The sequence below is a fragment of the Aspergillus pseudotamarii genome (genome assembly GCF_009193445.1).
Source record: "Aspergillus pseudotamarii strain CBS 117625 unplaced genomic scaffold BDV38scaffold_7, whole genome shotgun sequence".
Lineage (NCBI taxonomy): Eukaryota > Fungi > Ascomycota > Eurotiomycetes > Eurotiales > Aspergillaceae > Aspergillus > Aspergillus pseudotamarii.
In genome coordinates this window covers 430,166-443,009 of record NW_022475021.1, presented here as the reverse complement: position 1 = coordinate 443,009, position 12,844 = coordinate 430,166, and the positions used below count along the sequence as shown (strand labels likewise).

General features: G+C 50.8%; 4 protein-coding genes across 4 annotated transcripts; 2 read left to right on the top strand and 2 right to left on the bottom strand.

Annotated features, from left to right (window-relative positions):
- Positions 1 to 557: 557 nt before the first annotated feature.
- Positions 558 to 3,619, top strand: BDV38DRAFT_237256 (uncharacterized protein). Its single transcript, XM_032053555.1, has 3 exons — positions 558 to 1,968; positions 2,049 to 2,701; positions 2,754 to 3,619. The coding sequence occupies exons 1-3, from the start codon at positions 817 to 819 to the stop codon at positions 3,352 to 3,354; spliced, it is 2,406 nt and encodes an 801-aa protein (XP_031917699.1). The 5' UTR covers positions 558 to 816; the 3' UTR covers positions 3,355 to 3,619.
- Positions 3,620 to 3,966: 347 nt separating this feature from the next.
- BDV38DRAFT_296299 (MFS transporter) lies at positions 3,967 to 5,800 on the bottom strand (the record flags this gene model as incomplete). Its single annotated transcript, XM_032062908.1, has 4 exons — positions 3,967 to 4,714; positions 4,770 to 4,816; positions 4,866 to 5,397; positions 5,453 to 5,800. The coding sequence occupies 4 exons, from the start codon at positions 5,798 to 5,800 to the stop codon at positions 4,124 to 4,126; spliced, it is 1,518 nt and encodes a 505-aa protein (XP_031917698.1). The 3' UTR covers positions 3,967 to 4,123.
- Positions 5,801 to 6,928: 1,128 nt separating this feature from the next.
- On the bottom strand, positions 6,929 to 8,575 carry BDV38DRAFT_296297 (MmgE/PrpD family protein). The gene is made up of 2 exons (XM_032062907.1): positions 8,319 to 8,575; positions 6,929 to 8,267 (listed from the first exon to the last, which is right to left on the bottom strand). Exons 1-2 carry the CDS (start codon positions 8,553 to 8,555, stop codon positions 7,056 to 7,058), a joined length of 1,449 nt encoding a protein of 482 aa, XP_031917697.1. The 5' UTR covers positions 8,556 to 8,575; the 3' UTR covers positions 6,929 to 7,055.
- Positions 8,576 to 8,903: 328 nt separating this feature from the next.
- On the top strand, positions 8,904 to 10,297 carry BDV38DRAFT_278987 (SMP-30/gluconolactonase/LRE family protein; the record flags this gene model as incomplete). Its single annotated transcript, XM_032058881.1, has 2 exons — positions 8,904 to 9,678; positions 9,753 to 10,297. 2 exons carry the CDS (start codon positions 8,904 to 8,906, stop codon positions 10,295 to 10,297), a joined length of 1,320 nt encoding a protein of 439 aa, XP_031917696.1.
- Between the last annotated feature and the right edge of the window lie 2,547 nt (positions 10,298 to 12,844).

Below are 12,844 nucleotides of genomic sequence, written 5' to 3'. Positions count from 1 at the left end.
AAAAAGAAACAGAAAAAGAAATCGCAGTTCTCCCAAACTTACCTCAGACTGTGCTGCATATTGATCTGAAATTCCACTCAGAAGGGATGCCGCTTGCATTTCTTCAGAAGAAATCCTTCGATCGCGGCTCCTCCCGCCCATGTTCATCGTCGAAACACATCAGCCCTAATATCTCGTATTTCTGGGACCGCAGCGGCTGAATATGACGCGAAGGATGATTAGTTGCAGTAGGAGAGACCCGACCGGAGTGGTCGTACTTTTGTTCACCTCTGATAAAACGCCGGGAACAGTAGAGGCGGCCATTACTCTGCCAAGGAGATAAGTTGAGTTCCGTTCCGATATACTGGTTTTCTGAGTGACCCACGAATAAAATACATTTCCCATGTACGGAGTAAATGATGGAGGATGTTGTATGTTGGAAAAGCGACCTAAGCATCGATTAGGTCCCGTCGGATCACTAGGCCCGTTCCGGATGTAGACTAGCGGCTTCTCCCGCAATGGGTTGGAGTGCCTCAGGCTCCTCGGATGACCATCATCTCATTTCCCTTTGTTCTTCAACGCTTACTTAACCAACTTCCTGAACTAACTAGCACCTGTGCGCAGGTCCCATGAGTTGATACCTGAATCTCGTGGTAGCCATACTCTGCTCCCTGTCACGCCTTGTCTTTTCTATTTATATTTTCCTGCGTCCATCCTGTCCATTCCCTACTATGGATTAACCCCACCGATAGCGCGCCTCCGAGTTCCCTCGATCCTCTTCTGTGTTCTTGTGAACTCTCCTCCCCTCCCTCCGCCAACCCGCACTTGCATTTCTTCATGACGGCCCGGACCCCTAACAGGGCGACTGGTGCCCCAGAAAATGCAAATCCCACCGTTCGAGACCAAACGCTGCAGGATCAGGGGGAACGGAGTGAATCGCCCGCCTTACCCAGCCTGACCAACAAGAAACGCCCACGATCCCAACCGGACAACACCTCCAGTCCTGCCTGCAATCAATGTCGCACGCGGAAGATTCGCTGTGACCGACAGCAACCAAAATGTTCCAACTGCCGCCGGGCGGACGTCGAATGTGACTTTGCCACTACCCCGAAGCGCGTCGACCGCACCAAACAACTGCTGAATGATTTCAACGGGGTCGTGGCCCGCCTAGACCGGGTGGACAATTCGCTGGCGAAGCTATCCGAGCAGCTGCAGCAACAGCAGCCATGTCGGTGCTCCCACTCCCCGGTCCCATCGCAGGTCGATAATCCTTGGAGCGTACCCGAGCCCGCAGCCATCTACACCACATATACCCCAAAGAGCTCCACTTCGTGCCGATCACCCCACCTGATGGACGTGGACAGTTCCGAAGACTGCGATCCGGACATCCCCCACGGCGATCTTGTCGACTTTGACCAGGGAGGTCAGCGTCTGCTCGACTACCCGGCCGCATTGTCCCTGTTTAAGAACCTACAGCGACAGATTACCCGGTGCCTGACCAAGGATGTGCCGCAAGGGTCGGAATTGTGGCAAGTGGTCGCCCAGCAACCCGGGTTCAAAGAAAGTTTGGAATCTCAGCTGGAGCTGTTTCCCTTTGGTGGTCAATGTCACGAACCCGTCATCGTGAGTGATCAACGACCTATCAGTACCCCGCCTCGCTATCTATTAGAGCTCTCCTTGGATGGCTTCCTACGTCATATCAATATCCATACGCCCATTTTCAACGACTCCTTCCTAGAGAAAGCCATCGATACACACTACCAGTCTCTATCGGCCGGGAACGGCGATGCATGGGCCCTGATCTTTACCAACATCATTGTTTTGACGGTGGCCCTGGATGCCCGTGTCGCTCGCGCAACCGCCTCCCATCTGGTCAGCATGAACGATGATATGCTCCCCTCCTTTCTGAAGAATTGTGACCGAGCGTTGGCGGATTTGAACCGGCTTACTGGGCCATGTGTGATCAATGTTCAGGTGCTCTTGACTCTGGTAAGGACGGTCATTCACCCCCCCGGAAGATTAAACACGAGTATAAAAAGACTACCGGCAGGCTAACCCTTGATGCACAGGCTCTTGTCGCTAGAGAATTCTATAGTAGCGTAGTCTTTGAAAAGGTCTGTCAGACATTGTGCCAAGTGGCCCGCTCCACGGGTCTTCATAGGGCTCATGGAGCACGAAGCATGAGATGGGAAACGATACCGGAACGTGAACGGCTGTTTTGGGTGGTCTACACCATGGATAAGCAGCGAGCCTTCCTGACCGGCCAGCCCTGTGATCTATACTTATTCGACTCCGATATCCAATTGAGGAGCTGCGGGGAGCGTGCACCATTCCCGCTGCGGCTCAATGCTGCCTACGTACATATGATGACGATATGGGAACAGATTTTCATCAATCTCTATTCTTCCCGAGCTGTCCTCGCCGGCGCGTCCGATCGAAGTCGCCAGGTGCAGCAGCTGTGGGGTTCACTGAATGAATGGAACATCAAATACCATGCGCTCCTGAGTTCACCTATCCTCGAGAAGATGGCTGACCTAGCGCCCATGCAGCTCGAGTTGAAATACTGCTTCATGGTCAGCCAGGTCCTCGTCCATCGCTGTGACCGCAATGCACGCTCCCAGCAGCGGTATCGGGAACCCGCCCGCAATTCTCTCAAGCTCATCGGTCAGGTCGCCGGGGATCACCGTAGCATCACGCTCGCACGATGTGCAGTCCTAGCCAGGTTTGTTGTTCGCTCCCATCCAGGCTTCCAGGAAGTCGCTGACCGGCCTTAGGATGTTTCGAAACTATCCCCTCGTCGCCATCCATGATCTTTTCTCTTTCTGTTTGATAGACGGCGAGCCGGACAACACGGAGGATGGGCAACTCATCCATGAGACTCGTTGCCACCTCGAGCTCCTCCACTATGCGGACTTTCCTCAAGCGTACTTTGCCCGACTCGAGGTTGGGTTGAAATGGTGTACCGACATGCTGGATACCATCAAGGACTGCTTGTCCCGCTCTGCGGCAGGCAGTGACTGGGGACCGATAGATGGCTCTTCCACCGGCCTCTCCGACCGCACGCCACCCTCAGAATCTGAACTCTCGTCGATACCCCCGGACGCCTGGGCCTCGCTGAACCTCACGATGGGCCGCGACGAGATGCTTTGTGGTCTCAGCCCTTCAGGACCCCCAGAAGCCCTACTAGACCCGGGATTCTCCGCCTTTGGATTGACCACGTCGTCTACAGGTGATAGTACCGTCCCCGCATTCGCTCATGGTGGTGATAACCCAGCAGTGACGATGCATCCATCAATGTGGGTACCGGCTGAAGTACCCTGTAGCTCCTCTGAACCCCTTTTCGACCCCGAGTTTACCCGAAGTATAATGCCATGATACCACTTTTGAGTTGGCCACTATTCCTTATGTCACGATCCGGGCGGCGTTATTTTTTTTTTTTTTTTTTTCATGTTCATCACTATTTCACACCCATTTTGGATGTTCTGTATATGAGTTTATGATACCTAGGATCCTTTAGAGCGATGTCGATAACCTATTGCAAATTAAGTACAGACAGATGTACAACAAAAGTATTGGCTACTGCGGCCCAAACATGAGAATATATATATACTTGCCCCAAGAATTAACAGAGTCATTACAATTTTCTTGTAATAATTATTTAGTGAAAAATGTCTAAATTGAATATGATACAACTCGCTAGATTAAAAATCATATTCTATCATATTCATCAGAAATACTCAACGAGTTGTCGTCTTCCTCAGCAAAGTACGTCCCTAGGGCTAGCTCCAGCTGAATGCCTGACACGAAAATTCATTTTCTGTCATTTTTTTGATTCCCTTCTGCCGGCTTTATCAATGCCGACCATAAAGATAGAGGCGGTCAGAAGGGCGGTGAAATAGCTTGACATAACTTACTATTCAAGAATGTCTTGGCGTGCTGTTGTTATTTCATTCATAAATTATTATATTATGCTCATCACTAGTACTTCTTGGGGTCATATCAACATTTTGCAAACCAGACAATGCCAGTCTAAACTGAAAAGACAAAGACCCGAAACCGGGAAAGAGACCAAAAAACGCGACAGATAGGAGAGTACGAAAAAGCTGGCCACCAACCCAGCAGACGACTCCCGTTCCTGGGAGGCTTATGTGTGCTTGCTATTCTTGGACCACGACCGAATGCGAGCACCATACCGATAGAAGAGTACGGGAATGGGAATCATCGCAATACTAATGAACCCGAGGGTACTCGACGCCCAGGCAACGCCCAGATTGTGATACATGAAAGGTCCAAAGAGGGGGAACCCGGCGCCAAAGAAGCTACGCACGAAGGTGTTGGCACCGATCGCACTGTTGGCGATGGTCGGGTACACGTCGACCAGGTAGTTCAGACACTGCACGAAGACCATGTACATGCCGGTCCCGACGGGGGCACTGCCGATGACCATGCCAGCCCAGTGGATATTGGGGTTGGATGTCCAGGCAAAGATGAAGAGTCCAACGGGCAGCAGACATCCTCCGGCGATCATGAGGGGCAATCGTTGCTCGGGGACCACTGCCTTGTTCCCGTCGTAGTTGCGCCGCGTTTGGATAACCACAATGGCACAGCCGATCAGAATCCCGACCATCATGCCGATATACGGAAGGGCGCTGATTCCCAAGGACCAGCCACGGACTTCGCGGAAGGCGATGGGGTACGAAACGAACACGAGGTATAAGATGCCATAGATGAAAGCCTGGTACGTTTGTCAGGTCATGAGTATGTCAATGCTCTATAGCGAGTTTCCTTACCTGGTAGATGGTGACCAGCAGAAGAATCGGCTCGGTAACCAAAAGCGCTGCGCACCGTTAGCATATCATGAATGGCACGAGGAAGAGAGCACTAACCAAATGGTCTGAGCAAGAAGATGACAAATATATCCTTGATTCCCTTTTGCTTCCCATCAAACATGGTGTGGACGTCCGGGTTGCCCGCCTTGCGGATGGCGGCAGCCTTGCTGCGCAGAATAGACCCGGCAAATGTCTCAGGCAGCCCAAAGACCACCAGAACTGTACATGACCCGCCCATGATGCAACTGAGCCACTGTGTGAATCGCCATCCAAGATAGCTTTCCACGATAAAGTTACCCATCAACGGGGCCAACACCGGACTGCCAAAGATTGTGCCGATGCAACATGCCATTGCCACACCACGTTGCGCGGGATTCCACATGTCCACCAACGAACCTCCGACAAGAGACAAGGGAGCCGCGCCAAAGACTCCCGTCAGGAACCGACCGATGAGAACCGTTTGCAGATTTTTCGCCACGGCCACGGGAATACAGAAGATGGTGAAAAGAGCCATGCCGATGACCATAGGCCACTTACGCCCGAATCGCTCGGACAAGGGACCCCATACGGGCGGACCAACAGTGTAACCCTATCCAGTCAGTATACCACACCGATGGGAAGAAAAGGATGATGGTACGACCTACCAACAGGAACAAGCTGATTCCAAGTGTCACCACCGTGCTGCCGACATGAAACCGTTGCGCGATTTGGCCACTTCCACTGCTGAAGATACTACTGGCGATACATGTGCAGAGATTTCCATAGACCCAGATGGCTGTGACAAACGCCCGGTATCCGAAGGACCAGTTTTGGGGGTTCGCTGGATCATCTGGTCCATCCCAGGTGACTAGGTTCGGGTCCGTCTTGGGTTCGGCGTTTGAAGGAGCCTTCTGGCTTTCGATGTCGGTAGGCTCTGATGAGAGTCGACTGCCCGGATGAGGGGAGGGTGAAGAGTCCGTAGAGACAACATTGGGTAACCCAGCTGCCGCCATTGGGGACGAATATGTGGAGGATGAAAATTAGAAGCGACCGGAAGAAGATCTTGGACTCGGGTCAAATATTATTCAAGACCGGCGTATGAAACACAAATCGAAATAAAAGTATGAAACACCAAATTAAGAAAAATAGATGAGTGGAAGGATTCAATCCAGATTTAATCCCTCCCTATGACGAGAATAGCGTTTCTGATCCTATTCCTGCCTTTGTCTTGGCAACGGGTGGACAAGTCCTATATACTCCCATCAGAGCTGGCGATCGTCCCGTACACCGCGTACGTACGCGGTGCTCGGCCGCCGTACCCCGAGTCATTAATCATCGGGCTTGTTGTTCCTTCGTCAGCATTGTAAGTGTTCCATCTCCACTTGTTCAGAGCCAGTTGTGCAATAGTAATCAAGCTATTATTAAATTATGAACAGACAAAATCGATTCCTCATTTATGGTCCAACTCAATGATTGCGTTGCTTGATTTCCAACTTCCTGACAAAGACCGTAAGGGCTTTTGTGAATCACGTGAGACTAACTGACCACCCTCATCCCTTCTTAGTAATCAACCCAAGTAACTAGTTAACTTAGTTAACTAACTAACCACCTCCTTTATATTTACAATCTATTTGAGTTGAATAGTATTATTGTACAGCTGGCGTTAATTTGATTAACATGGGTAGAGACAGCTTAATACCTCTCTCCAAGTCTTTGGCGTTTCAAGTCAATTTGTGTTTCTCATAAATAGATGATGCTGCAGGCATATCCGTTGCTAACCTGGCTTTAAAACTGACAGGCAACTGCTATCATATCTTCAATTTTTCTCAATCTCTATCATAAAGCTGCAACATGAGAGCCTAGACGGTGTCTCGAGATAATAGAGATTGTCCAACTTGGTTAGGATGCCAAACTTGGGGTCGAAAAGCCCGCAAGGGGTTCCAGAATGCCAGGCATCGTGGTCTAGTTAGATGACTATACCTGAGAAAGGATAGTGTGAATTTAATCTATGTAGTTCTCGTAGTGCCATGGGAAATTGCAGATTACCAATCCTACATTACCAACCCAGCAAGGTTGCTCTAATCTGCACTAATCGAAGCAGGACGGATTTCTACCTCATGGGAGTGGTCCGTTGACCTCCGTCCCTGCTGGGGCGCAAATTAAACTAAAGAGAAATATATTGTCCGAACTTTGTAACTAGATTACTCTATTTCTATTTCGTTGACATGCAAATCATTACTACTTCCTGGAAATATCACACCACTTGTCCTAGAGCTCACCGCTGATCAGTGCCAACAATTCCGACACGTCATCTGAGGTCTCCAAAGACAAAACGGTGTCCTCGATTTTCTGCAGCCTCTCGGAGCCAATCACGGAGCTCGCCAGTTTGCGCCATTTCTCACGAATCTCCTCGTCCGTGATGGGGGGATCGAATCCTTTTGGCATGGCGACCACATCCTCCACGGACTCCCCATCGTTAAACTCGACCACGATACGTGCCCCGCAGAGATGACCCGGCTTATCGAACTCAGAGCTATGAACACAGGTTGTCTTGTCAATGAGACTCCACACCGCATCACTATCCAAAGCATGAGGCTCGAACTGATCGAGCAACACCTGTCCATACACCAGCTGCGCGGCACCAATGTACGCCGCGTTCATCTGCCCTCCTGTCGCGGTCAACGGCCGCTCCTCTGGGGCCCAGCCATCGTGTGCAAATACCGGCTCGGAGAGAGAAACCGTAATGTGGCGGATATTGTGCAGCTGGTCAACAGCAAATCGGTCAGGGTATTTCCGCTGGAGCTTCTCCAGGGCCTCGATCTGTCCATGGCAACCGCCGACACAGGCATGTAATTTCACGCGGATATTCGTCGTATGCCACTCTTTACCCAATCCAGTCGTTACCTCGGACGGCTTATACTGCGGACTCCGGCCGTTTCCTTGTGTGAACATAGTGAGGAAACCGCCATAGCTGCGGTCGAAGACTTTCTTGATTCCGACGTATCCGTCGCGAGCCAAGAGCGCGCCGAAGAGCCCGTTGCGAGCGGCGAACGCGTGCTGTACGCGCTTCACCATTCCTTCGTACTGCGCTGCCATCAGCCCGCCCGCCTGTGTGCAGGCGATCCCGACCGCTGACTCGGCGTCATCGGGGGTAAGGCCCAAGAGCTTCGATGACGCAGCTGCTGCTGCCGGAGAACCGAAGACCGGGCCTGAATGCCATCCCCGTGAAAGCAGATCTGCGCCGTACATGGCGGATCCGACTCGTGGCCCGGTTTCGAAGCCCACGATTAGGGCAACGAGGAAATCGAGTCCCGAGACGACGCTCTTCCTGTGTCCCTTGGACTGCACTTCCGCCGCAGCGAATAATGCAGGCAAGAGAACACTGGCGGAGTGGAGCGGGGCAGCACTGTGGTAATCATCTAGCTCTACGGCTTGGATGAATGAACCGTTGAGGATAGCCGCTGCCTGGGGACCGTACCGCTATGTACTATTAGCCGTTACTCCATTATTTGCGAATTGGATGGAATATACCCGGTTGTATCCTATGACACTACAATATCCTTCAGGTTCATAGTCATCGATAGCCTGGGCGGCTTGCTCGGACCACGGGACGTGAGATCCGACTAGGCCACAGGCGATGCCGTCGAGCAGCAGGTGCTTGGCCCGTTGGAGGACATCTGTGGGGATATCTGAGGGCTTCAGCTCTGTCACCCAGTTGCAGAGCTCTGCGGTGACGTTTCCTTCTGGCGTGGAGTCTGTGACGGTCATGGTGTATTAATCGCAATGCTGAATACAAGGAACATGGACTTTCAATCTCTCATTGGGCATTAGCGATCTTATTCATAAATAGAGCTATACGGCCGTCCGACCCCGAGACGACTCCTAGAAATGCCTCCACGCGGGTCCTCGGGGGTGTACGCCTCCCCTTCGCGGACCGGCGTCCGAGTCGCGGAAAGCAGAGCAGTTCCTGAAGCCGAGCAGAGCGAAATTCTACGTAGATTGAGGGCGTTAGCCACCGAAGGGTCCAGAAGTGATGGTAGTTAAAAAGAGTAGTGCTCACCAGACAGACAGGAGACATTGTGACAGAACCACACATCCTATGGAACAGATTCAAAGATGCTCTCCTATACTAGCCACTGTCTGCAGGCACTGCTCGGGGTCGCGTCCCTGCCCTACCGGCAATACCAGGCGTACTCCAGCCCTCAAGCACCCCTCCAAGCACCCCAAGTACCCCAAGTACCCCAAGCCGGACCCCCCATCACCACCCTCGTCTCGTCGTGCGCGGGGTTCAGCTACCCGGAGGTTGCCTGCATTGATCGCTACGGATCACTCCTCCAAGGCGGGTTCGAGCGCAAAGTGCGTAACGTGCTTGGCGACGCCGACACCTACATCTCCACCGACGCGCCGGCGGAACCAACCTTCTCCGATCTACAAAATGCCGATTTCCTAGTGTGGAACCAATCGGCGGCGAAGGCCATCCTCGGTCCCAACCCAACTGTCGATTTCATGTTCAGCATCGAGGATTGCTCCCACGAGGCTCCCGTGTACGTCCCCACTACTAACGAACTGTACTTCTCCCGCTTACAGCAAGGATTCCTGCCTCAACTGGTGATTAACTTGAACAATGACCCCCCCACCTTGGAAGAGAAAATAGCCCAGCCACCCATCTACGCAGCCACAGGAGCTCGATTCCGCGATGGCCTTCTCTACCTCGCCACCATCGGCGGAAATGAGTCGCTCGCAGGCTACACCTTCCGTCCAGGTCTGTATACATTGAATCCAATGACCGGGGAAACTCAGGCTCTTCTGAACAACTACTACGGATATTATTTCAATGCAGTGGACGATCTCGATATCGATCATGAAGGTCAGATCTGGTTCACCGACAATGGTAACACTACCCTTCCTTCCTCCCCTCTATCAAAATCTAGCCTAGATAGATAACCCATTCTACAAAACCCAAAGACTACGGCCGCCCTTGCCAAGTAAACACCTACGCCCCACAAATCAACGCCGCCACCTACCGCTTCAACCCGAAGACCGGCCTCGTAACCATGGTCGACGACACCCTCCTGGAGCCCAACGGCCTCACCTTCTCTCCGGACAACAAAACCGTCTATCTGACCGACACCGGCGCCGGCTCTGCCATCATCGATCCAAACATCTACCCAGCACCACACATCGCCTACAACTCCACACGCAAGGGCCGCACCATCTACGCGTACGACGTGGCTCCGTCGCGCAAGGCGCTACTGAACAAGCGACCCGTGTACCTCTCCATGGAGTATGCGCCGGACGGCATCAAGACCTCGCGAGAGGGATATCTGGTATCGGCGACAGGGAAGGGTATCGTGGTTTTGACGGACGAGGGCGAGCCATTGGTGCGCGTGCAGACTAATTTCACGGTCATTAATATTGCGTTTGCCGGGCAGGATCGGGATGAGCTTTGGGCTATTGGGAAGGGGGGTGTAGCGAGGATTCGATGGGGATTGAAGGGGTCTTATGCTTAAAATTCTGGTTTCACCTTGATTTGGGTTGGGTTTTCATTTTGGGTTTCATTTGGGTTCATGATTTTCATGTCCGGTTTCATTTGTTATGTTGAACGTGAGATTTTAAGTCGTTTTTGTATCTGTCAGCGAAAGAGATTGAACGCAATTAAAAGAGATCTCCATTATCCTTGAACAACCGGGTTTTCCGTTGCGCTTATTTTTGTAGACCGGCCACGGTAGTGGACGAATTCTTTAATTTAGGGTTCGTATGATCCTAAACCCCGCGTCATGGGGCCGCGTACAGCGATTAGTTCTATGCGATCGATCAGATTGTTTCGACTATATTGGGCACTGGGCTCCGCTAGGGCTGGGTCAGCCCCGCCGGAGATGAGAGGATGCTTGTGCATACGGCTTAATTAGATTAACCGACGGCGGTGGTGGGGGCAGAGCCTCGGAGAAGAGATGATACTTTGCGAACGGCTGATTTCTGTGTTCCGAGGGTGGTAGCAGAATTAGACCGTCGGAGATAGTTGGGTGCTTTTACATTCCTCCTGACCAAGGTACTCCGAAGTCGGGTTTATGTTGGAAATGCACCGACCTTGGCCTTGGTACTGCTCAGGTATACGTCGTAGTCCATGTCCACAACGTCATTCAACAGGTTATGATTACAGGTGGCGACTCTGTAGTCTTTGGACTACGTTAACCAGGGTTTAATTTACTGCGAGGACTTTGCAAAAGACAAGTAAAACGTGTTGCGTAAGTAGTAAATTCTCCTCGTTGACATGGCCATGGTTTCTTTTCGCAGTGTTAGTCCATTCAGGTGCAAAGCCCGTTGAGAAGCACTTGATACTCTGAATTCATTACTGATACCCCTTGTGTCTTTGTACACTAACAATGCCTATTCCCTAGATACCGTTGACTACCAGGTGTAATCCTATCCAAAGCATCGCCAGGTACTTATTTTGTCAGCGAATGCTTCTCGGCTGTGAGCTTTTCTTCCTTCAGAATTGGTCTGCTGCTAAATATCTCACGAAAAGAAGAGATCTGACTTGCAAGGGCTCTTACTAGCAGAAGGTGATCGCCATGTGCATTTCATTTCACACGATACGCCTTCTGACGACCATGATCAAGCCGGGAACCTGAGACAGTGCATCCAGGCCTAGAAAAAGTAATTGCTCGATACTCGCGGGCCTTCTCTCACTTAGAAAGTGCAGTCACGATACCTTGGTTCAGCTTGACCTTTTGTTTTCGCAAACTCCTACACGCTTTTACCGCTTTTGTTCCGAATAGCAGAGTCCACTTTCTGCGTTCCAACAAGCAACTATACCATGGACCCATCTCCGCCCTGTGCGGCGTAGAAAATGGCAGTTCGGCCTTCAGCATCCCGCAAGTTGAGGTCCATGTCTCGATGATTCAGCAATGCTTCCACAATTGGGTTGTCATTCATACCAATTGCAGGATTTCAGCGGAGTTCGGTCGGCGGAATCCTGAATATTGATGCTGACTTGCGGGCTAACGTAGCAGAGCATCTCCAAATGAAGCATTGCGACTTGTTACGGCCCAGGAAAGGGGTTCACTTCTTCTCTCGCGCCCCTAGTAGCCGCCTTGTATTCTGCTGCTCCAAAAATATCATGTGCATTTGGCACTGTTCGAAAAGAGGATCAAAGTACAGCAATAATTATCCCAGCACCTGCTAGACCACCCATGACTACGCCTGTAATCGCGCCCACGTTGGCTGCTGTGGGAGCTATTGGTCCCTGAAACAGGGTTTAAGATCACAGGGTTTGAAATCAGTTACTGAGGTGCTTGAAGTTATCAAAATTGCGGATACTCCGATAGTTATAAGATTGGCAATTAAGGAAGATAAATCTAGAGTTTCAGTATATTCTTATCAGCTCCTTGAAAGAGTAAGAAAGATTTTTTTAAAATTGGGTTTAAGAAAGTAAAAGCTCTATTAATAGAGGTCCTATTTAAATGGTCTGTACTGTTCTCCGGATCTGTAGATTAAAATTTAATCTGGTTTAGCTCGCAACAGAAGGGTGAAACCCTGACAAAGAGATGAAAGGGAAAAGAAGGAGACTGAGAAGAATAGAGAAATTCTCCCAGCAGATGATTGCAAGGCTGGGTCCCAGATGAACTAGGCTGATGAGGCTGAGCGAATGTCTTGTCTGGATGCTGCTTATGCAGATCAGGGTTGAGGAGTACCGAATACCTAGGTAATATTTAGGTAACGTACTCGTATTCGGTAAGCAAGCGGCGAACCTCTCGAAGTATATGTATTCAATTTACACGCATTTTGACACTTCCGAGAAGGGCAGGCACGTGTGGCTGCTTGTTGGCCGATTTACATTATATAACTATAACTAACTAGGTAGTTAGTTAAAGAGATTAACATCTATCAGCTATACATCGACCTTGTGTAGGATGTGTACATATCGATCAAAGTAATATATGACCTAATTCAGCCTAGTAATTACCACCCGTGCGGGTCTGCACCCGAGATTTTGGACCCGAACCCGACCCGATACCAGCTCTATTTGGTAGTATAGCTGGTGGTTGAATAATATT